At 52.5% G+C, this 23,523-nt stretch overlaps 1 protein-coding gene and 1 non-coding gene across 4 annotated transcripts; one reads left to right on the forward strand and one right to left on the reverse strand.

Annotated features, from left to right (window-relative positions):
• CEACAM19 (CEA cell adhesion molecule 19) lies at positions 1 to 23,290 on the reverse strand. 3 transcript variants are annotated; one of them, XM_034638650.1, is made up of 6 exons: positions 18,964 to 22,456; positions 7,804 to 7,954; positions 5,553 to 5,599; positions 4,337 to 4,422; positions 3,803 to 3,846; positions 1 to 3,030 (listed from the first exon to the last, which is right to left on the reverse strand). In XM_034638650.1, exons 1-6 carry the CDS (start codon positions 19,160 to 19,162, stop codon positions 3,021 to 3,023), a joined length of 537 nt encoding a protein of 178 aa, XP_034494541.1. In that variant the 5' UTR covers positions 19,163 to 22,456; the 3' UTR covers positions 1 to 3,020. The 3 variants fall into 3 exon arrangements, with proteins under 3 accessions (XP_034494541.1, XP_034494540.1, XP_034494539.1); XM_034638649.1 differs by lacking the exon at positions 1 to 3,030 and adding an exon at positions 22,469 to 23,290 and having other exon boundaries at positions 3,374 to 3,846; positions 18,964 to 19,566; XM_034638648.1 differs by lacking the exon at positions 1 to 3,030 and adding an exon at positions 22,469 to 23,287 and having other exon boundaries at positions 3,374 to 3,846; positions 18,964 to 19,332.
• Positions 19,741 to 19,880, forward strand: LOC117795324. Its single transcript, XR_004619297.1, has one exon.
• Positions 23,291 to 23,523: the final 233 nt, after the last annotated feature.

A 23,523-nucleotide genomic window follows, 5' to 3' on the forward strand; every position in this document is an offset into this window, starting at 1 on the left:
GGGAGAAGCAGACTCCCCACTGGGCAGGGAGCCTCATTCGGGACTCTATCCCAGGACCCTGAGATCATGACCTGAGCCAAAGGCAGACGCTCGACCAACTGAGCCACCCAGGCGCCCTGTTTCCCCTGTTCTGAATACATGGTAGCATTGCACCTGCCCAGTGCTCTTGACATTAGATTGTATCATGTGCCTTCCTTTGGCCCAGGCGATGTGAGTGGGAGTGTCACTTCTGGGTGAAAGCCTTTAAAAGCCTGCATGCTTTGCTGTGTCCCCTCCATTTTTAAAGGTCGTATCTCCAAATACAGTCACAGGGAGGGTTAGGGCTTCAACATACACATTTTGGGGGATGCAATTCAGTCCATATCGGGTTTGATGCTAAGTGAGCAATCAGTCAGACTCAGAGAGCTCACTCTTGAAAAAATACTGTCGTCTCAAAGGTGGGGGTTGTATTAATGAAGATCTAGAAGGAGGTGGATGCAAAGAATCCCAAAGTAATTGTAGCTTGCACAAGAGAGGAGTCCTTATCTCTCAGGTAACTTATCTAACCTGGCGTGGTGGGTCTGTCCTGCCCCAGCTGTCCCTGCCCCAGCTCTCTCTAACCTGGCTCTGTGCAACCTGTCCCTGGGATCCCAGATGGCTCTCACCACCACATCTTCAGCCTCTGGGAAGGGGAAACGCTCTCCCTTTAAGGGTGTGGTTCGAGGACTGTGTGCAGTGGCCACTTCTGCTCACATCCCATTGGCCAGGAATTAGTCACATGGCCATGTTGAGCTGCAAGGCAATCTGGGAAATGTAGTTTTTATGCTCCGGAGGCACACACTTGGTTCAAAACCCTATTACTGAGGAAAAGGAGAGAACAGATACTGGGGTTTGATGAGGGGGCTGCTGGAGAAGAGGAGAGGAAGGCAGGCAAATACTCTGCACTGGAGCGGCTAACCCTGCCCATGCCTTGACCTGGTTGACCTTCTCAGAAGCCGGAGATCAGGGGCCCAGGAGATCAGGGTGTCCTGAGAGGTCTGGGGCTGGAGAAATCCTTACAGGGAGTACTTGCATACTGAGTCAGCAAGAGATGCAACTTCCCTTCCTGTGAATTCTTCCTCATCCTCTCTATTAACTCCCGTGGCTGCTGTAACAAGTTGCCACAAGTGCACCATGGCTTAAAACAATACGAATTTATTCGCTTACAGTTCTGGAGGTCAGAAGTCCAAAATGGGTCTCACTGGGCCCGAATCAAGGTGTCGGCGGGGCTGGGGTGCTTTCTGGAGGTTCTAGGGGAGAATCTGTGTTCTTGCCCTTTCCAGCTTCTGGGCTTTGCTCGTGGCCTCCTTCTGTCTTCAACGCCAGCAAGGGCCCATGAAATCTTTCTCCCATCACTTCACTCTGACTCTGTTGGGCCTTGGCTTTGGCGCCCTTCTTCCATCTTCAAAGTCTGGTATCCCTCCAGTCTCTGCCTCCTTTCTTACAGCTCCTTCGCTGACTCTCTCTCCCCAGGGTCCCATTCACAAAGACCCCTGTGATTCTATTTCGGGCCCAGTGGGCTCATCCAGGATATTCTCCCCATCTCAGGATCCTTCACCCAGTCACACCTGCCAAGTCCCTCTTGCTGCGTAAGGTAACATTCATGGGCATTAGCACATAGACAACTTTATTATTCAGCCTGCCACACAGTCTTTATTTTCAGCTCCCAGAGCAAAAGCAACAGTCTGCTGTGACTTATGTGGGGGGACTCTGGGCCCTGCACTGTCTGCTGCTCCCCATCTCCCTGACCTCACCTCCCACCCTTTCCCCCTCCTTTCTCTGCTCCCACCACCCTGGCCTCTTTGCTGCTGCTTGAACTCCCCAGGCATGCTCCTGCCTCAGGGCCTTTGCACTTGCCACATCCTCTGCCTGGAATGCTCTCCCTCCAGATCCCTACATGGCTTCCAGTCTCTCCTCCTTTAGGTCTTTGCTCCTCGTCATCTTCTCTGAGAGGCCTACTCTGCCCTTCCTATCTAAAATCACAGTCCTCCACACTCCCAACCCCCTTCTCTCTTCATTTCCCCTCCTCTTCTTATCACCACCCAGCACACCACGTATGTTAGTTACTTCGATTGCTGACTCTCTCCTCCGCCACAGCATCCCTCTAGGAGAATGGTTTTTGTCTGTTTTGTTCCCTCCCAAAGCCGCAGGATCCAGCACCGTGCAAAACACACAGCTTACTTATGCCAAATGCGTGAATAAATTAAGGGGCAACAGACTGGGCCCGCATTTGGGACCGGGGTGGGGGTGGGGGTNGGGTCGGAGTTGGGTGGGGGTAGGGAGGGGAGCGGCTGCCCTCAGGGCCTTGGTGAGATTCAGAGTAGGGGGCGACAGGCAGAAATTGGCTACAGGTGTGGAGAGACTGAATCTCAAGCAGGGAAGGGTCTGACAGCTGTGGTCACTGGCCAGGACTGTCACTAGGGGCCACAGGCCTGGGAGGCTGGCCCTCCCGGCCATGTGCTTTATCCTTTGGGGCCTGTGTGGTGGGGGGGCTGCCTTGTCCCCAGGTGAAGGGGCTCCAAGGACCAGCAGGGAGCAGGGGTGGGGCGCTGTGGGAGGACAAGAGCCCAGCAAGTAGGAGCCTGTGAGGTCTGGCTTGAGGCAGGCCTGAGACCACCCTCCTCACCCCCAAATATCCAGTGTGTGTGTGGGGTACTTTGGGTTAGGAGAAGGCAAGAGCCTGCCTTTCCCAGGCATGAAGCCCAGGCCAGCTTGCCGGACGGACCAGACTTGAAGGCGGGTTATATACTCAGAGGGTCAGAGAGGAGCTGGGCCCGTCATGAGCTCTTGCCCCCGCCAGATGCCGGATGCCGTGCTGAGTCCTCATTTGAATCCGCCTTGTTGGCCCCCAGGCTGTGGTGGCCTAGTCCTGTGGGGTCTCTGGTGTGGCTTCTCTGGGGGCATCAGGCCCCCCGGGGAGGGCTGAGGCTTTCGCTCTTCCAGCAGCCTGGGACCTCTTCAGGGGGTTGGCATGAGCTGGCAGTAAGGGGCAGAGTCGGGGTTCAGCAGGTCCTGGGGGGGGAGGGAAGAGAGGGGTTGTGGGTGGGGGTCAGAGTTGGGGTTGGGGGAGCCAGGCAGAGGCTGAGGGACGTGGGGAGAACGCATCTGGAGAGAATGGTGGAAGGGGGAGGCACCGGGCACCGGNTAGCGCAGTCGTTAAGCGTCTGGCCTTCGGCTCAGGGCGTGATCCCGGCGTTCTGGGATCGAGTCCCACATCGGGCTCCTCAGCTGGGAGCCTGCTTCCTCCTCTCCCTCTCCCCTGCTTGTGTTCCCTCTCTCGCTGGCTGTCTCTCTCTCTGTCACATAAATAAATAAAATCTTTAAAAAAAAAAAAGAAAGAAACAAAGATGGGTGAAGAGAGAGAGGGAAAGATAAAAGGATGTGGGGAGCCAGAGAATGAGAGCAAGATCAGTAGACACCCTGAGAGGTGTAGAGAAATGCAGAGAAAAGTAGACAGACACACAGGCACAGAGATCCAAGGGCAGACAGGAGGGGACAGAGAGGGGCTGGGACCCAGGCCCAGGAAGAGGCCTCTGCAGGGGGGTCCGACTTGGCCTGCTGTGTGACCCTGGGCGCCGGCCTTCCCTCTCTGGGCTCCGTTTCCTCTTGCGCAAATACGCAGCCTTGGAATGCCTCTGAGAAGGAGGAAGGTACAACTCCGGGAGGGGAGAGGCTGTGCTGTGCTTCCAAAGGGAGCTACAGACCCTGAGAGCTGGCGGAAGGTCGGTGAGGACGGCCCCACCCACTCGCCCATCAGGACCCCTCCCGCGCCCCAGCTCCACACCTGGTAGGGTGGTTCTCTGGCTCCGGCTGCTGCTGGGGCAGGGGCTGCAAGGGAAGAGCGCGGGTGAGCCAGGCCGCGGCATCGGGACACCCTCCCACTTTTGACCTTTACTGTGAGGACAGACCCAGATTCCAAGTCCCCATCACCCCTTCCTGAGTCTGCCGGTGGCGTGGCCGGTGTTCTGACCATGACCCCCTTGAACCCTCCACCTCCCACGCACGCCTATGGCTCTAAGCTTTTCCTCTCGGTTTTTAAAATTTCTCCTCTTATTCATTTGAATTCTTCTTATTATCATCCCTTCCCACCCAATTATAAAGAGAATATCTGCTCAGTGTAGAAACTACAGACAAGGGGAAGAGAGAAAATACCCTACCCCGCAGCTCCACGGCCCAGGGACAAATGCGCCTTATGTTGTGTCCTTCCAGTCTCTTTTCCTGGTGGTTTTGAAGTAGGGAGCACCCCGGGGGCTGGGGGCTGAGTCGTGTTCCCCAAGTGTGGGACAAGGTGCTAGGAGCCAAAGGGGGTGGGACTCACCATGGAGGTGCTCATGGACCCCGTGTCACCGGGTGGAGACACCGGGAAGGTCGGAGACGGCATCACTTCGTAGATGTTCTGGTCACCTGAAGCAGAGGACAAGGGAGGAGCTGGCTGACACGCGGCCCACAGACCCACGCTGGCTGCTGTCAGTGGTTATTTATTCAGCTAACATTTGTGCAAATCCCTCTCCTTGCCCAGCCCTGTGCTGGGGAAACAGCAGAGACTGAGGTAGCGCTGGCCCCGCCCTCCCGGGGCTCACAGTCCAGTGGGGGTGACAGATCTGTCCCCAGATAGGTATGACCCATAGTGGGTAGGGCTGAGTGGGGGAGCCCAGAGGGCTCCTGGATGGGAGTCAGGGAGGGCTTCCTGGAGGAGGCCACATCTGAGACTGGAAAGAGAAGCGAGAGCTATGCAAAAGCAGGAGGGAGTGGCTGGTGGGAGGTAGCCTGCTATGTTTGAGGAGCTGTGATATATTTGGTCTGCCTGGATTATATATATATGTAGTTTATTTTATATATTTTTTTAAAGATTTATTTATTTATTTGACAGAGATAGAGACAGCCAGCGAGAGAGGGAACACAAGCAGGGGGAGTGGGAGAGGAAGAAGCAGGCTCATAGCAGAGGAGCCTGACGTGGGGCTCGATCCCATAACGCCGGGATCACGCCCTGAGCGGAAGGCAGACGCTTAACCGCTGTGCCACCCAGGCGCCCCTATATTGTTTTGTTTTTGAGGGTGGGAATGTTACATGTGGGAGATGAAGCCAGGAAAGACAGTGGGGACCAGTTTATGGGGGTCTAGAGAGCCATGTTAAGGAGGCTGACTTGTCCTAAGGACCCTGGGGAGTTATGGAGGGCCTCTGAGCAGAGGAGTGACAGGGCGAGAGTTTTAGAAGCACTCTGCCTGGGGATGGGGTAGAGGCCAGCCTGGAGGTGGGGACCCCAGCAAGGAGCTGGGTGTGGGGACCCGGGAGTGGAACCACCAGGACTGGATGTGCCAGCCACTGAGAAGAGGAGGAAAAGCAGGTTTGGGGTGAGTGCTGTACTTGGCATCTATGGGCTGAGTCTGCCCCCCCCCCCCCCCCCCCCCGTCTGGATGGGGCAAGTGATTGGGAGACCCCTAGTGGGAGAAGGCAAGCGTGCATGTGGCTAGCGGGGAGAAGAGGAAGGAGCGGGGAGGAGGGCCACTAGCCACCCACCGGGACCTCTGGCTTACCAGCATTGTGATTGGGGCGGGCCTCTGGCTTCTCTGGGGGTGTCCTCCTGGGGACGCATGGAGAGAACCAATATTAGTGCAGTAAGCTGCTCAGGTGGGTGGAGAGAGACTCAGAGAAACTGGAGAGCCCATCAGTCCATCAGAGAGAGAGATGGTGCCTGCTTCAGAGTGAACTAGGACAAGACCTGCCCTATCCCCGCCTCTTCTCCCATAATCTCCAGCCACAGAGCCCTTCCTCAGTTTCCCCAGCTGCCACCGTATGCCAACGAGTAGCATTTCCCTAATGTCAGTATTTAGGCAGACCATCTAAATGAGTCTGCTCCAGCCACCTGTTTCTCGATTTCCTTAACATTGTTCTTTGCATCAGCTCATTTGAATACATTTATTTAAAAAGTACACTTGACATCACTGCCGCAAATTCATTAATTCACTAAACACGTATTTACAGAACATGGACCATGGGCTGGGTCCTGTTGAAGCCACTGGGGACACAGCTGAGAATAAAACAGACAAAGACCCCTGGCTTCCTGGAGTGGGCACTCTAGGAGAGAGAGAGAGAGAGAGAGAGAGAGAGAGAGAGAGAGAGAGAGAACAAAAAATGACTGGCAGTAGAATGTCAGGGAGTGAAAAGTGCTACAGGAAAATGAGGATGGAAAGAGGCAGAGGGTGGAGGGGGTGTGGGTGCAGTTTCAAGTAGGATGGTGGGGGGGGTCATGGAGAAGGTGACATTTGAGCAAAGGCCTGGTGCAAGCAAGGGGACCAGCTTTTCAGAAATCATGGGAAGAGAGTTCTAACAGTCTGTGCAAAGGCCCTGGGGCAGGAGCAGGAACAGCAGAGGAACAGCAAAGAGAAGAATATGGCTGGGACAGAGAGTGTGAGGGAGAGAGGGAGGAGAGGTGAGGTCAGAGGGGGGCAGCAGGTCAAGCTAGGTCTTGTGCCCATGGTGAAGACTTTGGCCTCGACTCTGAGGGACCCAAGCTGACTGATTTTCACTGGATCTTTCTGGCTGCTGAATGCGGAACAGACGGTGGGGGTGAGAGCTGAAGCAGGACACAGTCGGAAGCTGCCATATTGTAATGAAACCAGACGTAAGTAGAAAGTGATGGGGAAAATGAAGGAAAGCCAAACAATGGGTTAAATCTGGGGCTCGATTGGGTTCTTGGTTTTCTCTCTGGGGGGAAAAGCTAGCAAGTGTTAGAAGGACCTTAAAGGCTGACTAGAACCAGATCGAGATATTCTCTTGCCACAGTCAGAAGGCTACAAAGAGAATAGGAAAAGGAATTTGTCTTTGGAAATATTTCAGACTTGTAGAAAAGTTGCAAAAATAAAGGAGCAGGTGGAGGAGAAAAGGTTGCTGCCTCCATTTCCCGGGGATTAGGGAGAGCAGAAAAATGGCACATTTGCAAGCAGCTCAGAACCCAAGTCAGGAGACAAAGTTCTGAAGAGGCTGATCTCACAAGAAACGAATCTTCCACGAATAGACTGTTTCTTGGGAAAAATAGGCCCCTGCCTCTCTCCCCCAGACAGAAGTCGGCACCATCCGAGGCCTCTGCCTGCGCACCGTCCACTCCGGTTCTTTGGCAACAGCGTCTGTTGTTGTTGTTGTTGTGGGTTTTTTTTGTTTGTTTGATTGGTTGGGTTTTTTTTGGTGGGGGGAACCCCTCCCCACCCTGAATCCCTTTAGTCACGTGGAGCTGGGTTGTTCTCTGACCCCGGAGCTCTGCAAATAGCCCAGGTTTGGCCAATCGGGGTATTCCAGCACTTGGCCGCAGTGGTCGGTCTGTGTAAGGACATGCGATTTGAGTCAAGCCAGTGAGAAGCAGCCGCGGGGCTTCTGTTGGACATGTTGGGAGCGGGGTGCTGCCTTCCCTCTGTGGATGGAAGCCTGGGGCTACTGGGAGCCAGCTTATCATGCCACACTGCTGCCCGAGAAGGAAGCCACCAGAGAAAAGCAGAGTCGAGGGGTGTATGGAGGAGTCTCCTGACAAAATCGAGGCCCTGGATCCAGCCATGCAGGGCCGAAAAAACTTTCTACTTTTTTTAAGCCCATTCAAAAGTAGGGTTTCTGTTCCTTGCAGTGCAGAATTCTGTCTAATACAGGATAGAAGGTCGTTTTCACCTCGAGAGTTCCGAGATCTGATGAGATTGGGTGTGAGTCGGATGACATGACTCATGGAAGAATCAATCCGTGGGACCCAAGGGGTGGGGAAGAAGACAGAGGGAAGGGGAGAGAGGCCTGGGGCCCCTGTACCCGTGGCTCTGGCCCCTCCAGCCTCTTGTTAACAGGAGATGGGCAATGAACCCGATGAAGAGGGACCCGGCAGCAAGGGACCCGATCAGGATGGTGGCCATGATCCCAGCACTCACGGGCAGCTGTGTAATGGGCAGCTCCTTCAGCTTTTCTGAGGGGTACGAGAGAGAAAGAGAGGCCTGTGAGATGTCCTGGAAGGGTCTCCCCACTCCCCTCACCCCTGCGTCGGTGACTGTCCAGAGAGCACTGATGTGCGCTTTCCTTTCCCAGCCTGGAGCTTTCTCCTGCTTTTCAGAGCTGAGCATCCAGCTGTCCGGTTGATTCTGCTGCACATGAAACTCAACGTCCCCGGGTGGAATTCTTCGGCTCAGCCCACCTCACAATCTCTGCTTCCCCAAGATTTCCTCCCATCTTTGGCACATCTGAAACCTATCTCCTGACACACTCCCTCACCTCACCCCACCTGCCTGCTTTTTCTCTCCTCAGTTGACTGATACCTCCATCCTTCTAGGGAAAGGATGCAGTTCCACGCCCTGTTTTGTGGGGGACATAGGGTCTCGATGCGTGGGGTTCTCAAACACTACCTGCCAGGTTTGGGACAAAGCCTACTTGACTTCCTACCCCCACCATGAGGACCTCCAGCCTTTAGTATCAAGCTGAACACCTGTTATATCCCAACCCTTCTTGTCAGCTAAGCTTGTAGACTCTGAGGTCAGAATGCTGGGGTTCAAGTCCCTGGGCACGTTACTCAACCTCTCCATGTCTCTTCCCGTTTGCAAAATGGGGACAATCAGAGTATCTACCTTGTAGGGTTCTTGTGAAGTTCGAATGAGTTTGTACACACACACACACACACACACACACGCACACACACTGTTCTTTCAATTATCCAACAAAGTAGGATGTGTGCCATTTTAAAGATGAGTAAACTGAGGCACAGAGAGGTGAGCTAACCTGCCCAAGGGCTCACAGTAGGTGCAGTGCTGGGATTACACCTGGGCCACCTGAGGTCCTAATGACCACTGTGTGTGGCTTCCAAAGGAAGGGCCTGTGTCCCAGGAGCCCCCGAAGGATGGGAAGGAACTGTACCAGGCTCTGCATGACTGGAGTGAAGGCCGGTATTTCCAAATGGACTAGAGTGTCACCATATAGACATATGTATACATATATATAGGTATTTGTGTGTGTGTGTAATTAAATCAATCAATATTTGCCTAGTTCATCCATTTCCCTAAAACTTTATTGGTTCAAAGTGTCTGAAACCCATTTTAAAATGTACTCTTCTCACAGGGAGGAAGAGGATAGGCTGTGTCTGAGCCTATGTGGTCGTTGCCCCCACAGCCTGGGGAGGTGGCTAAGTCAGGCCCATTTTGCAGATGTGAACACCAAGGCCCAGAGGGGTTGCATTTGGGCAGGGGATAGAAGGCAGCCCCTCTTCCAGACTCTGGAACTTAGCAACTTCTGCACCTTCTACCTTTTTATTATTTATTTATTTATTTATTTATTTACTTATTTTAAAGTAAGCTTCACACCCAACATGGGGCTTGAACTCAAAACCCGGAGAACAAGAGTCTCATCTTTTACCAACTGAGCCAGCCGGGCGCCTCCGCCTTCTACATTTTTGAATCCTCACAACAGCAAGTGGAAATTCAGTGGCTTCTGTGAGCGACTCGGCAGGGCCGAGGCCGGGTTGGCTGACTCAAGGAGCCCCCTGCCCACTTCCTGTCTGCTCCACCCCGACCCTGTTGCCCAGTCTTCCTACAGCATCGAGCCCCTTCTCCTGGATCTGCTTGCACTGGCCCCTGCAGCCCTGTCCACCCATGGAGTTCCATCACCCACAGCTCCCTTCCACACTCTGGGCCACCCAGCCTGTGCCCATGCTGTTCCCTCTGCCTGGAATGCTCTTCTCCACACACTCTATATAACTCCTGCTCACTTTTCCATTCCCGGCTCCTTCTGGGAGCCTTCTCTGACAATCCCAGGCCAAGGAGACTCCCGATAGGCATTTCCTTCATAGCTTACTCGCTTAATTTTGCAATTAGCTGTTTTGTGTTGGTAGACAGGATATGAAAGAGTGCTTCAGGGGTGCCTGGGGGGCTCAGTCTGTTAAATGTTGACTCTGGATTTTTTAAAAATATTTTTAAAAAAGATTTTATTTATTAATTTGACGTAGAGAGACAGCCAGCGAGAGAGGGAACACAAGAAGGGGGAGTGGGAGAGGAAGAAGCAGGCTCCCAGCAGAGGAGCCCGATGTGGGGCTCGATCCCATAACGCCGGGATCACGCCCTGAGCCGAAGGCAGACGCTCAACGACTGCGCCACCCAGGCGCCCCTGACTCTGGATTTTTGACCCAGGTCATGATCTCAGGGTCGTGAGATCGAGCCCCGCCTTGGGCTCCCTGATCAGCAGGGGGTCTGCTTGAGATCTCTCTCTCCCTTGCCCCTCCCCCTGCTTGCACGCACACTTTCTCTCTCAAATAAATAAATAAATTTTAAAAAAAGAGCACTTCAACTACCTCCATTCTGACCTTAGTCTGTACTTGCTAAAAATTAAGTGTTTCTTTCCAGCTTGTCTCTTAACTCATGGAAAAGACATTGCGTGCAAGGCATCCTGTGATGAGAGCTGAAACCACCCCCTCAAGCAGTAGGGACCGCTCTGAGCCAGCAAGAGCCCTCCTGACTGACCCCAAGACAATGACTGACCTGACCTTTACTGCCCACCCACATGTATCCACTGCCCTTTGTCCCACCTTTTCCTTATATAAACCCAGAAGTATTTTCAGCACTTTGGAGACAGTCTTTGAGATGCTAGCCTGCTGTCTTCCCGGGGTTGGCTTCACTGAAATATATTCCTTTCTTGTTTCACCACCCCTCTTCTCTCTGCCTTTGGATTTTGTCTGCAAAATGGCCAAACCTGGTCTGTTTGGGATCCCAGGAGCCAGGTACTCCTGCACCCCTGGGCCCCAGCTACAGACATGTGGGTGTCTCCTCAGCTCCTTCCACCCCTCCACCATTGTGAAGCCTGCAGGCCTTCAGGAGGGACGGATCTCGCCTCCAGCTCTGGCTGGGCTCCCTTAGCTGATATATTCCACCCCTAGTCACAGTGGCTGCATCAGGAACGGCAGCCCTTCAGACATAAGCCAATCAGCGCTCAGCATTCCTTTGGCCTTCCTGATTGGTTCAGGTTGGTCCAATCAGAGTGAAGTGAAGGGGTGTAGTCCAGAGGGGGTAGGGGAAGGGATCCCTCGTTCTGCAAGCTGCGGGGTTGCGAGGCTTTGGAACCATGGAGTCATCTTGCTGCCCTGAAGGCCTTAATCATGTCTCCTTCTCCCTTGGAAAGACAACCCTGAACTGGAGCCGGGCAGAAATAAAGACATTTCCCAGCTTCCTTTGCAGCCTCCATGCATGGACAGTTCATTCAAACATGCCTTAGAGTATGGTGTCGAAACCCCCGCAAGTTCACGTACAACATTCCGTGTCTGAATTTCCCCATTTTATAAGGATACCAGTCATATTGGATTAGGTCTGAAGCTAGCGACCTCATTTTAACTTGATGCCCTGTATAAAGATGCTGCTTCTAAGTAAGGTTATATTCTGATGTACTGAGGGTTCAGACTCAGTGTCTTTTTTGAGGGGACAGCATTTAACACGCAACACCTCCCAAGCTTGGTTCCCTGCTACCCTGGAGAACCTCTGAGCCGTTCAGGATCCTTGAATCTATTTTTCTGCTTAAATCAGCTAGAAGCGGTTTCTGTTGCTGTAGCAAGAACCTTGCCCGAATCACATGATTAAAGTGTCCTCTTTTTAGAACTTGTTATATTTTCTGCCTTTTATCATAGACCGTGAACTCGAAAAGAGGGAGCCTGTGAATCACTGTCTTTTTCAAAGTCGATTGCGACAAGATCTCTTCTGTGATACGATCTTGCCATTCTTTTATCTGGTAGAAGGATCTAACACCGCTCCCTTGAATCTTGGCTAATCTTAGTGTCTCAGTGGTAATCAAAAGGATACAATGTAAGTGATGCTGTGTGCCTTCCAAGGCTGGGTCAGAAGAAGCCACAGAATTTCTGCCTTGGTCTTTTGGATCACTTGCTCTCCCCTTGCTCCCCCTAAGAGCCCAGTCTCCATGTTGTGAGGAAGCCCAAGAAGTCACATTGGAGAGACCACGTGACGAAGATCTGGTGGATAGCCCCAGCTTAGTTTCCAGCTGACAGCCAGGGCGAGCCTCCCCGTATCTGAGTGAAGACACCTCTGGATGATTCCAGCCTCCAGCATGTGAGCCTGTCTCAGCCTTTTGGGTCTTCTCTTCTGAGGCCCCATCTTCGCTGTGCCCTGAGTTCCAGATTCCAGAAATTGTGACCATAATAAACTGGTGCTGTTCTATATTACCAAGTTTGTTGTGTGCCAAAAAAGTAACTAGAACAGAGCCCCACATTCCTTTTCTTCTTCCAGGACTGAGAGGTTTCTTTTTGGCTTTTCTCTTTACTGGGCACTGGGACCACCCATCCTCAGTTCTACCAACAGAGAATCATCTGGGTCTTCTTCCGTGGGCCATATTATTTCTCCATGTGTATCTTTGAGTAGATACAAACACATCTGAGAAAGTGCTTTGAGAGACCATTATAAAAGCAGACAATGGCCAGTCTGTATATAAAAATAGAATTCCGATCCACAGCCTGCAGCGAGCTGCCTAGAAGACCAACCCTCTTACAAACAGAGCATGATGCCAGCCTGCTTTGAGTCAGACTTGCAGGAAGCCAGATTGCTATCTCCAGTGACAATCCAGGAAGACAAACAGTAACTTCTGGAAGAACTGGCCCTAAATGGCCAGGACTTGATTAATAACTGACAGCTTCCCTAATTTTTGTCCCTGCTTCTAACTTAGGACCAGCTCCCGAGAAAGCCAAATATGCCCCCTAACTAGTCGCCTCCAGTTTCCCAGTGCCAACAGCCTCCAATCAGGGCCCAGCTGAAGCCTTCTCTTTTTTCCACTCTGAAGCTTTCCCATCCCTCTGCCTGCCTTTGAGCCCCTGCGCAAATGCAAGTGCCAGGGGGCCGTCTCCCTTACTACAGCAAGCTTTGAGTAAATAGCCTTTGCTTTTCTCATTGGTTGATTTCCACAGCATCACATGGATTTACCAGCCAGTCCTCACAACGATCCATGGTGGGAAGTGTGATTGCTGCCGTTTTACAGATATTTGGGGGAAACAGAGGCTCTGAAAGGTGTGATTTGATTAAAGGTCATATAAACCCATGACACCAGCCAGTTAATGGTTGTTAGTGATGAGGCAGAATGAAGTCCTCAAAGTGTGGCCCCTGAGCCCGCCAGCCTGAAGTCCCGCACCCGCTGCCCCTTAGCTGGGTGACCTGGGCAAGTTACTTAAACTCTCTGTGCCTCAGTTTCTCCATCTGTGTAACGGGGATCATCTTGCCATGGCAAGGAGGACACAAAGGAGACGTGTGCGAAGCCCTCCACACGTTTGGTAAGCGGGTGCTGGGCTCCGTCATTAACTGCCTGCAGTGTCAGAGGGCCCAGAAGGCTTCGAGAAGCCCGCGCAGAGTTGCTTGAAGGCCCCCAAGTCCCCTCGACTGGATTTATGGGAGAACAGACTCAAGCTGTCAAAGACCGTGATCCCACTCTGGCTTCCGAGCCTGGTTTGGGCAGCTCACTGGCTGTGGGACCTCTCTGAGCCTCTGTTTCCTCCTCAGTACACTGGGGACCTATGTGTCCTGGGCCTTTCTTGTGTTTTCGGTCTGCCCTAAGCCTGTGAATCCTCCCCTTTGGGAGTTCTGCAAGACACTCGCTTCCTTAGCGTCTTTTCCCATGGGGCAGGTCATGTGACCCAGGTCCCCTGGTCAGGGACATGGCCACCAACAGATAAACTCTACGAGGGCAGAGATCTCTGTCTGTTCCTTCTGTGCACTCAGTGCCTGGTACACAGGAGGTGCTCAATAGATGTTTGTTGAATGAATGCAGTTTCCCTGTGCGCCCCCACCCCCCACCAGGCAACGGTTCTGGACCCAGGCCTGACACTTGGGTAATGCTAGCTCTGGCAGGAGAATTCTGCAAGTAGTTTACACCTTGTTTCCGGTTCCCAGCTTCCTTGGGGTCCTGCGAGCCTGCAATGCCCTTTATTAAGCCCTTTTCTGTACATTCCATCTGGGCTTGGCTCCTATTCTGGCCACTAAAGGCATACCAAATCCCTTCATGATTGAGAGAGATAAAGCGTGGGAATTACCCGGGACACAGGAGGAAGAGCTCCCAGCCACGTCCATCCCCCCTCCACCCCCCCGGGGGGACTGGATTTGGGGCCACAGCTGTCCTTGAATAGAAATGACCTGGCTGCTGAGGTGACCCACCCTGATATGAGGACGCGCCCAGCCCTATGCCTCACTCCCTCCGCCTTTTCCTTTGCTCTTCCTTTTGCTGAATCACTCTGCTTCCCTGCTCCCTGTGCTCAGTCCTCTGGAAGCCAAGGCATTTCCCACGAGGGAGTGGATTCCACTCAGGCTGGGAAAAAGCCGGGTGGCCGAGGGCCAGGGACATGAACTCAGACCCAGCAGGGATCTCGCTTCCTGCCTTGCCCAGCCGTGCAGTGGGGGGCCCTCTGGGTCTCTGTTTGGTTGCCCTTCTGTAAAATGGGGGATCATCCCAGGGCCTGCCAGGGGTCTTGCGGGAATGGAATGAAGTGAGGTCAGCAAAGTGCTTGGCTTGGAGGTGCTCACAGGTGGGAGATGGAGTGCCGAGGATTTACGGAGTACCTGACGTGCGCTAAGCACTGCTCTGCACAGGGGATTGGTGGTGGACAAATCCATAATAGATATATTTGTGATGATTACTAAGAGGAGAGCAGGTGTTGAGTCCTTGCTCATCTTCCCCGCTGTGATCCCCCGGCATCAGGCTCCCCATCTTGTCTGTCCTACTTCATCCCACCCCCTTGGACAAGGAGTGGACCCTTCACTCAAGGTGAAGGAAACCACAGGCCAGGTTGGACCAACCAGATTATTAATATTTCTTTTCTTTCTTTCTCTTCTTCTTTCTTTCTTTCTTTCTTTCTTTCTTTCTTTCTTTCTTTCTTTCTTTCTTTCTTTCTTTTTGATTTTATTTATTTATTTGACAGAGAGAGACCCCCAGCAAGAGAGGGAACACAAGCAGGGGGAGTGGGAGAGGAAGAAGCAGGCTCCCAGCAGAGGAGCCTGATGTGGGGCTCGATCACATAACGCTGGGATCATGCCCTAAGCTGAAGGCAGACGCTTAATGACTGAGCCACCCAGGTGCCCCAGATTATTAATATTTTTAAAGATTTTGTTTATTCATTTACTTGAGAGAGAGAGAAAGTGCGGGAGAGAGAGCATGAGTTGGGGGGGCAGGGAGCAAAGGGAGAGAGACAAGCAGATTTGCCCCCCCCCCCCAGCATGGAGCCTGATGCAGGGCTCAATCCCACAACCCTGAGATCATGACCTGAGCAGAAACCAAGAGTCAAACGCTCAACAGACTGAGCCTCCTTGGCGCCCTGGACCGACTAGATTCTATCTTGGTCTGTCTGTCTCTCCAGCACTCTTTCTTTCTAGCTCTGCATTTTGGAAGAGGAGGTTCACAATATGCAAAGAAGCCTGGGCTGACACCCAGTTCAGGCCTGGCAGGAATCCCTGGCCTCCAAGAGGAGAATCCCTGAGCAGAGAGGAGGCTGGAGATGGCGCCCTCTGGGGGAGGAGGGGGCACTTGCCTTTCTGACCACTTCTATTGCCCATGGCTCTGAAGGGCCCCCCACCCATTCATTTATTCACCAGTGTGTCTGGCGCTGTTCTAGGCTCCGAGGAGACAGCTGTGAACCCAGGGCTCCTGGAGCCCACATCCCAGGGGCTACCTGGGGGTCCTACAAGGCTCCCTACACTGTGAGTCAGTTGCAGAGAGCTTCTGTCCTTATAACCTGAGGCTTGGCTTGAGTATATCCTCAAGGATGCCCTTCTCCTCTTTTGCCTCAGTCATGCCTATCTCCTGCCAGCTCAGTTCATGAGACCTACAGCTTCCTGCCACAGGCCCTTTGCACAGACCAAACCTTCTGCTCGAACACCTCCCAAAGCTCCTTTCCCCTCTACTTAGAACTGCCAGTCATCATTCAAGCTTTGTGGAAGGATCACCTTCCCAGGGCAACCTCCCAGCTAACCCCTGATTTACACTCTCATCATCCCCGCACGCGCCTTTCCTTCACGGTCCCTGCACTATGCATAATGATCTATTTTGTGATTATTAGTTAATAGCAGTCTCCCCCGGTGGGCTGTGAGCCTCGGGAGGGCCAGAGCTGTCTCCGTCTGCACTGTGTCCCCAGCAGTGCCCGGGACAGTCCAGATGCAGAGGTGACCTTGAGGAAGAGGCACTGGGGGAAGCTTTGCTGAAGGAACAAGTGAATAAGCTGTTCAGTGACTGCAGAGGAAGCTATGGGTCTCATTCAGGCGGCCCTGCACTCGAATGCCAACCTTGTCGCCAATTTGATGTCTAGATGCCTAATATTCGGGGCATGCCTTAAACCACCCGAGCCTCAGCTTCTTTCTGGATAGAATGGAGATTCAGCCCACACTCAACCGTGGCTGGGTTAAATTGTGAATCAGATCAGTGCTCTGTTTAAAACCTCTAGTGGCTTCTTTCAGTCGCCCCACAGCCAAGAAGCCTGACCCCTGTGTGCCTCTCAGACCTCAACTCCTGACACCCAACTTGCTCGCTGCCTTATAGCCGCGGCGTTCTTCTGTCTCTATGCTTTGGACACACTAAGCTAGTCTTGCCTCAGGGCCCTTGACCTTACTGTTCCCTCTGCCAGGAACTCTGTCCCTCAGAAGCCTGCAGGGCTCCCTTCCTTTCCTCTGCTCAAATGTCATTTCTTCGGCAAGGCCTCCCTGATTACCTCCCATCTTAGATCACATCACCCTGTTTACTTTTTTTTTTTTTTTACTGGGCAAATTATAACCTCTCTGTGCCTCAGTTTCCTCGTCTGTAAAGTGAATCCGATAATATCACTCACCTCACAGGGCTGCAGTGAGGAGTAAATGAGTTATACATACAGTTGGCATGTAGTAAACGCCAAGTAATGTTAGCGATAACTATTACTGTGAATGTTCCTGAAATATGATCTTAATTTATTATTTACATGCTTATTATCAACATCCCACATATGAATGAAGGTAAAGAGATTATCCACCCCCCCTTTCTCTGCTTGGAGAAGAAGTGGTTAAGCTCCCAGACTCTGGTATTGTGACTTCCTGAGATCAAATCCCAGCTCTACCACGCCCGGTGACTCAGTTTCCCCAACTGTAAAATGAAGACAGTAATGGTGCCTGCCTCATGGTGTTTTTGATTTTGAAAGTTTTCTTTCAGGGGCGCCTGGGTGGCTCAGTCAGTTAAGCGTCTGACTCTTGATTTCAGCTCAGGTCATGATCTCACGGTCATGAGATCGAGCCCCAATTCAGGCTCCGTGCTCGAGGGGGGAGTCTGCTCGAGATTTTCTCTCTCCCTCTACCCACACCTCCACTCTCTCTTCAAAAAAAAAAAAAAAAGAGAGAGAGAAAGAGAGAAAGTTTTCATTTATTTCTTTATTCAACAAACATTAACTGAGAACTTACTGTGTGCTCCCCCCCCGCCCCCGTGGTAGATGCTGGATGATAAAAGGACAAGTATGTTTTCACTCTCTCCCTTTGAAGAATTACTCTCCTACTGAGACATGTTTGGAATGTGACACATCAGAGCACATTCTGAAAATCACAGAGGAAATGGAATGATCAGAGTCCTCTGGGGGCACGATGGTTAAGGAGCAGGTCTGCTTGGACGGTTGACTGGTTATTTTATTCCCCCAGCTCTATTGAGATGTAAATGGCATATCACATTTCATAGGGTTTTTAAATTTGATTTAATTTTAAAGATTTTATTTATTTATCTGAGCAAGAGCGAGCGAGACAGCACACACAAGTGGGGGGGTGGCAGAGGGACAAGCAGACTCTCCGCTGAGCAGGGAGCCTGACACAGGGCTGGATTCCAGGACCCCAAGATCAGGACCTGAGCTGAAGTCAGACGCTCAGCGGACTAAGCCATGCAGGCTCCCCCATCCCCATTTAATTTTAAAGCTTATTTATTTATTTATTTATTTATTTATTTATTTATTTTTTTTAAAGATTTTATTTATTTATTAGACAGAGATAGAGACAGCCAGCGAGAGAGGGAACACAAGCAGGGGGAGTGGGAGAGGAAGAAGCAGGCTCATAGCAGAAGAGCCTGATGTGGGGCTCGATCCCATAACGCCGGGATCACGCCCTGAGCTGAAGGCAGACGCCTAACCGCTGTGCCACCCAGGCGCCCCTTATTTATTTATTTTTAAGTAAGCTCTGTACACAGTGTGGGGCTCCAACTCGTGACCCTGAGACCAAGAGTCGCATGCTCTTCCGACTGAGCCGGCCAGGTGCCCCTCATACGTTTTTTGTTTTGTTTTATTTTGTTTTTTGAGATACAAAGGAGTTAATATAGGGCCGGGGTTCTCCACCGGGGTGACGTTTGGTAATGTCTGGAGACAATTTTGGTTGTCACAACAGGGCGAGTGCCACTGGCCTCTAGTGGGTAGAGGACAGAGATATGGCTAAGTACCCGCAGTGCCCAGAGCCGCCCTAGACTACAAAAAATCAGCCAGTCTAAGATGTTAGTCATGCCCGGGTTGAGAAGCTATGCTCTGGAGTAAGCGGGCCCAAGTGACAAATGCCTGAGAAATGTTGGCTGCTGCTCCTGTCCGCCACCCCATCTCTAGCACTTTGCCCAGAGCGGATTCATCAATAAATACTTGACTGACAGACGCGAAGGCTGAGAAACGCAGTGTAGCCCTTAGGACCGCGCACACAGTAGGAGCCCGATAAATAGTTCATTAGTTAATGCCTGTGAGCAGTACGGGAGATGGTGCGTTCTCCAGCGTCTGGCACGAGGATGGCATTCAATAGACATTTGCTCAGTTAACGCATGTGAGGGGCACACGGTATCTTCAGGGCCCGGCACGCAAGTGCTCAATCGGTATGGGTTGAACGGAGGAGTGAGAACCACGTGACGTGGCATTTGCACAGGTCCTGGCCCCTGGCGGGCGTCAGGCTGCACGAGCCTACCCGCTTCCTCCCGCAGCGGCGCAACACTCACCGGCCACCCGGACCTCGGTCTTGGCCCTCATGGTCCAGTCAGGATTGATGGTGACGGCTACCTGGTAGGTGCCGCTGTCAGTGGGCTGGACGCGATGCAGCAGCATGGAGCCATTGGGGAAGCCAACGATGTCACGCTGCCCCATGTCGCTGCCGTCCCTCTGGGGCCGCTGGAGGTCGGGGAAGTAGGTGAATAACATCGCGCCACCGTTGGTCTCCTCCCCCAGGTACCAGTTGAAGTCCTGGAAGGCGCCCGGGATGCCCTGGACGGACAGGAGAAGGTTCTCGTCCTTTTGAGGATGCTCTGGAATCTTCTGGATGCGGAGGGCAGCCCAGGAGCCTTGGGGGATCCAGAGGGCCAGCACTGAAGCTGTGGAGAGTTACAGGGGTGGCCTGAGATCAGAAGCGTTGGACACGGACCTTAGCAGTTTCCTCCCTGTATGTCCTCGTCTGGGGACAAGGACTCCGAGTGCTGTTCAGGGCTGGGATCGATGAGTGATGTCCGCCCTGGGTTCAGGAGTGGGAGCCCAGATATGAAAGCCACCGATTTCTTATTCCATTGGTCCAGCAGATTTTTCTGCCCTGAGATGCTGTGTGGTCTGCCCTGAAACAGGTGGACTCTCTGAATTCATTCATCCGTCCATCTAGCCAATACTTACAGAACGCCTATTATTTATACCGCAGTACCAATTATATAGTATCTGTCTAAAATTCCCTAGATTTCTAGGCACGGGGGATATCGCAGGGAAACAAATATGAATAAATTCCTGTCCTTGTGATGGTCTGGCCTTGTACCAGGCAGCCCAACCCTGACCTAAGTAAATTCCCAGGAACGGTTTTTCCTAGGGTTTGAGTTTGCAGTAACCGGTGTGAACACTAGCAGCAGTTTGATGATGATGTATGATATTGCAAATAGGACAAAAGAACAAAACGCCTCCCCCCAAAACACAAACAAACAAAATTCTTGTCCTCTTCGTCCTGATATTCTAGAAAATTCCATAGCCAAAATTGGGTATGGGGCTGATTCTACAGCTCAACCCCCTCCCCCATCTTACTCTAATAATTTCCTCTTCCCTGGCAATCTTTCCCTTCCTCCAAGAAAACACCACAGCCGCTGGGCTGAGTCCCACCGTCCCCCCGCAGCCCCGGGGTGTTCCTCCTTATCTGAGAGCAGGAGGCCCTTCGAGAAGTGGCATTGGGCCCTCTCAGGAGTCTCCATCTTGGTGTCCTGTGGAGATGCTGACGGGGCTGGAGAGCTGGGCCCTGGCTGTCTGAAGTGGGCCACCTCAGTGGGGATACTGGGGGTGACTTCCGGACATGGCCAAGCCTGGCTGAGCCCCAGCACCCCCTTTCCACAGGCTCCAGAGGCTTCACCTGTGCTCTCTGGCATGGGCGCAGACACTGGTTGAACCAGTTTTCCAGGGTGACTGGGGACCTTCCTGGGGCTTCCCCGGACTCCTCCCTTAATCCCCTTGAACCTCTTCTTCCCACCCAGTGTGACTGTCAGGAACAACAGCAGTGATCACAACAGGAGGGAGTCTCAACACAGCTGCCTCATCCAACATCCACCACACATAAGTGCACCCATTTCACAGATGAGGAAACCGAGGCTCGAGGAAGGAGGCGAGTCTGCCAGTAGGTGGAGATGGGACTTGACCTGTGGCTGGCTCACTTTAAAGCTTTTAGCACAGTTTTTCAAAAGCATCCACCATTCATTCATTCATTCATTCATTCATTCATCCATTCATTCATCCATTCATCCATTCATTCCCACACCCACTCCCTATGCTCAGCGCTGTGCTGGGTGGTGCTGCAGACACAGTGGTGACTGAGACAGCTCTTGCTTTGTCCTCAGTTCACAGCGGGCTCACAGTTCTGTGTCTGTGTTGGGAGGAGCAGACCCACTCCCAGGCAATGGTGATCCAGAGTAATCAGCACAGGGATGGAGGAGCCCAGGAGGCTGGGAGAGCCCAAAGGGGTGCCTCACTCAGCCTGAGAGGCAGGGAGGGCTTCCTGGAGGAGGAGACATCTGAGCAGAGACCTGGAGTAGGAGTAGCAATGAGACAGATGGCGGGGTGCAGGGGAGGGGTGAGGTTTACCAAGCATGGTAAACAGCACATGCGAGGCGTGGAGACTGAAAATCCTGGCTGAGGGCGTGCTGAGCAAGAGGGGCTGAGGCTGGAGAAGAAGGAGGGATTAGTTGGAATTTTGAGCTCTGTTGGGACAGGGTCTAGGTGATGGAGGGTCTAGGGTTGTGCTAATACTGTAGCCAGTAGTCACCTCAGGTGACTGAAATAGACCCTTAATTAAAATTCAATGCCTTCAAAATTCGTTTCTCGACCTGGTCACTTTCAAGTGATCAATTATCCCACGGGACCAGTGGCTATCACATTTGAGAGTGCAGCTACAGAACATTTCCATCACCATACAAAGAAACTTCTGTTGGTTGGACGGCGCTTGTCTACGGATCTCAAGGGGGCAGCGCCGGGCGAGGTTTCCGGGTCTGTGGGAAGAACACCAGTTTTGGGGGGCCATAAGTCAGTAACAGTTTGCCTGTGTGTGTCACCAGATTGCTGGAGGTCATGGCATCTACCAGGGTCGGTCCCCAGGTTGGAGTGAGAGAGAAATCTTGACTTTGATCATGGCCCAGGCGGGCTGAGCAATAGCAGAGTCCAGCCCAGCCCTGTGGCGAGCTGGTGAGCCTGACTCAGCCTGGCTCTGCCACCACTCGGCTTTGGGATCTTGGCAGCAAATGACTTCGCCTCTCTGAGGCTTGGCTTCCTCCTCTGGAGAATGGGGACAAGCATCCCCACCTCGCGGGGCTACTGGGAGGGGGTAAGGAGATGCTGCTCGCACACGAGGCTCGGCAAGCAGGCAACAGCTGTCTCGTGGACGTGTTGGCCTTGTCTTTGGACTTGAACAACCCCCTGAATCCTCCCTTCCCCTCTGCTACCCTGCTCAAGGGAAGTGCATTTTCTCTGGGGAGTTACCGACCCCCCACCTCCTGAAAGGCCCCTAGTGCCTGGAAGGTTCTGTATGATGTTTACTGTAGTGTTCACAGGGATCTACCCTCAATCCTTCGGGCTGCGTTTTTGGAATTTCCTGTCTATCTGCTTGAGAGAGAGATTGTTGCAAACCCAGCCATTGTTTCCAAGTGGAGCCGCCTAGGGGAGAGAGCTCCAAGTTTGGGCCGCAACAAGATTGCCCAAACCAGCCTCATTTTGCTGGGAATTTAGTTGTGCAGCAGGAGTGGAGTTTAAGGGGTTAGAGGGATTCTGATCCATTATCACCACTAAGCCCTGGAGCAAAGGCTCTAGAGGTAAGCAGTGCTAGGCAGCTCATAAAGCAAAACCAGTTATTCTGAATTTTCCAGGTGCTGAAGCTTCTCTCTCTTTCTGTCTCTGTCTCTCCAATAATGACTTTGCATTATTAAAAGAAAAGTCAAGGTGTAATACAGAAAATTTAGATAGTATGATCTCAAAAAGAAGAGAGTAAAATTCACCCACCTTCCAACTGCCCAGAGAGTGTCACTGCTAATAAATACCAGAGGTCCAGCTTCTGTCATCTGTTCAGCAGCCTTCCTATGGGTTTTTCCCCAGCCCCAGAGGGCAGGTCCTGACTGGTCCAAGCCTCCCAGGCAGTCCCCTTCCTTTGGCTCGGGATTGGTTGAGCAGTGGGCGATGCTGGCCAATGACACTGGAGAAGAGGCTGCTGGGGAAGTTCACCCAGGACATGGTGGTCTGTTTTTCCGGGTCTGGGTCTGGTTGCGATGGCTGGAATACAGCAGCCATCTTGGCGCCAGCCTGAGGATGATGCCAACATGTGGTGGAAAACAGAATGAACAGCAGAGCAGCAGAGCTGAACTTTGCACGCGGTGCCTGGAGTAGAAACAGACAATCCAGTTCCTTGTTTTTAACCCCAGCCTGGGGAGTGGCGGGGAGAGAGGGCGCTCTCTGCTCTTGCGCCTGAACATTCCTCACCATCACATTTTTATTTACTGATGGAGATTCTCTCACTGACTGGACTCGACCTAGGCTGCCTGTGAGGCTGGAGTTTTGGACTTCTGTGTTCATGTTTGTTTTGCCCAGTTTTGGCAAGTATCCTCCTAAGTGAGTTTAACCGGAAACCCCCCCCCCTTGGTAGCTGCTTTCCCTCCACATCTGATCAGGTTTCTCATCCCCCGCCCCCCACTCCCTGGGTGATGTCTGATCGTCCTAGCCTGCCTTCAGCAAGAATCTTGTCAGGTCATGGGGCGCCTGGGTGGCACAGCGGTTAAGCGTCTGCCTTCAGCTCAGGGCGTGATCCTGGTGCTCTGGGATCGAGCCCCGCATTGGGCTCCCTGCTCAGCGGGAAGCCTGCTTCTCCCTCTCCCACTCTCCCTGCTTGTGTTCCCTCTCTTGCTGGCTGTCAAATAAATAAATAAACTCTTAAAAAAAAAAAAAAGAGTCAGACCCTTAACTGGCTGAGCCACCCGGTGCCCCCCCCCTTCATTCAGGTTCTTGCTCCCATACCTCTGATTCTGTCCCACATGCCAAAGTCCACACACAGTCAGCCCCTCCCC

The sequence above is a fragment of the Ailuropoda melanoleuca genome, chromosome 12, assembly GCF_002007445.2.
Source record: "Ailuropoda melanoleuca isolate Jingjing chromosome 12, ASM200744v2, whole genome shotgun sequence".
Taxonomy (NCBI): domain Eukaryota; kingdom Metazoa; phylum Chordata; class Mammalia; order Carnivora; family Ursidae; genus Ailuropoda; species Ailuropoda melanoleuca.

Coding starts and splice junctions, on each gene's coding strand:
- CEACAM19 (XM_034638649.1), bottom strand. CDS start 19,162: ATGTTATTCACCTACTTCCCCGACCTCCAGCGGCCCCAGAGGGACGGC. Junction 5,600..7,803: donor TGGAGGGGCCAGAGCCACGG/GTACAGGGGCCC, acceptor ATGCGTCCCCAG/GAGGACACCCCCAGAGAAGC. Junction 4,423..5,552: donor CCGCCCCAATCACAATGCTG/GTAAGCCAGAGG, acceptor CCTCTGCTTCAG/GTGACCAGAACATCTACGAA.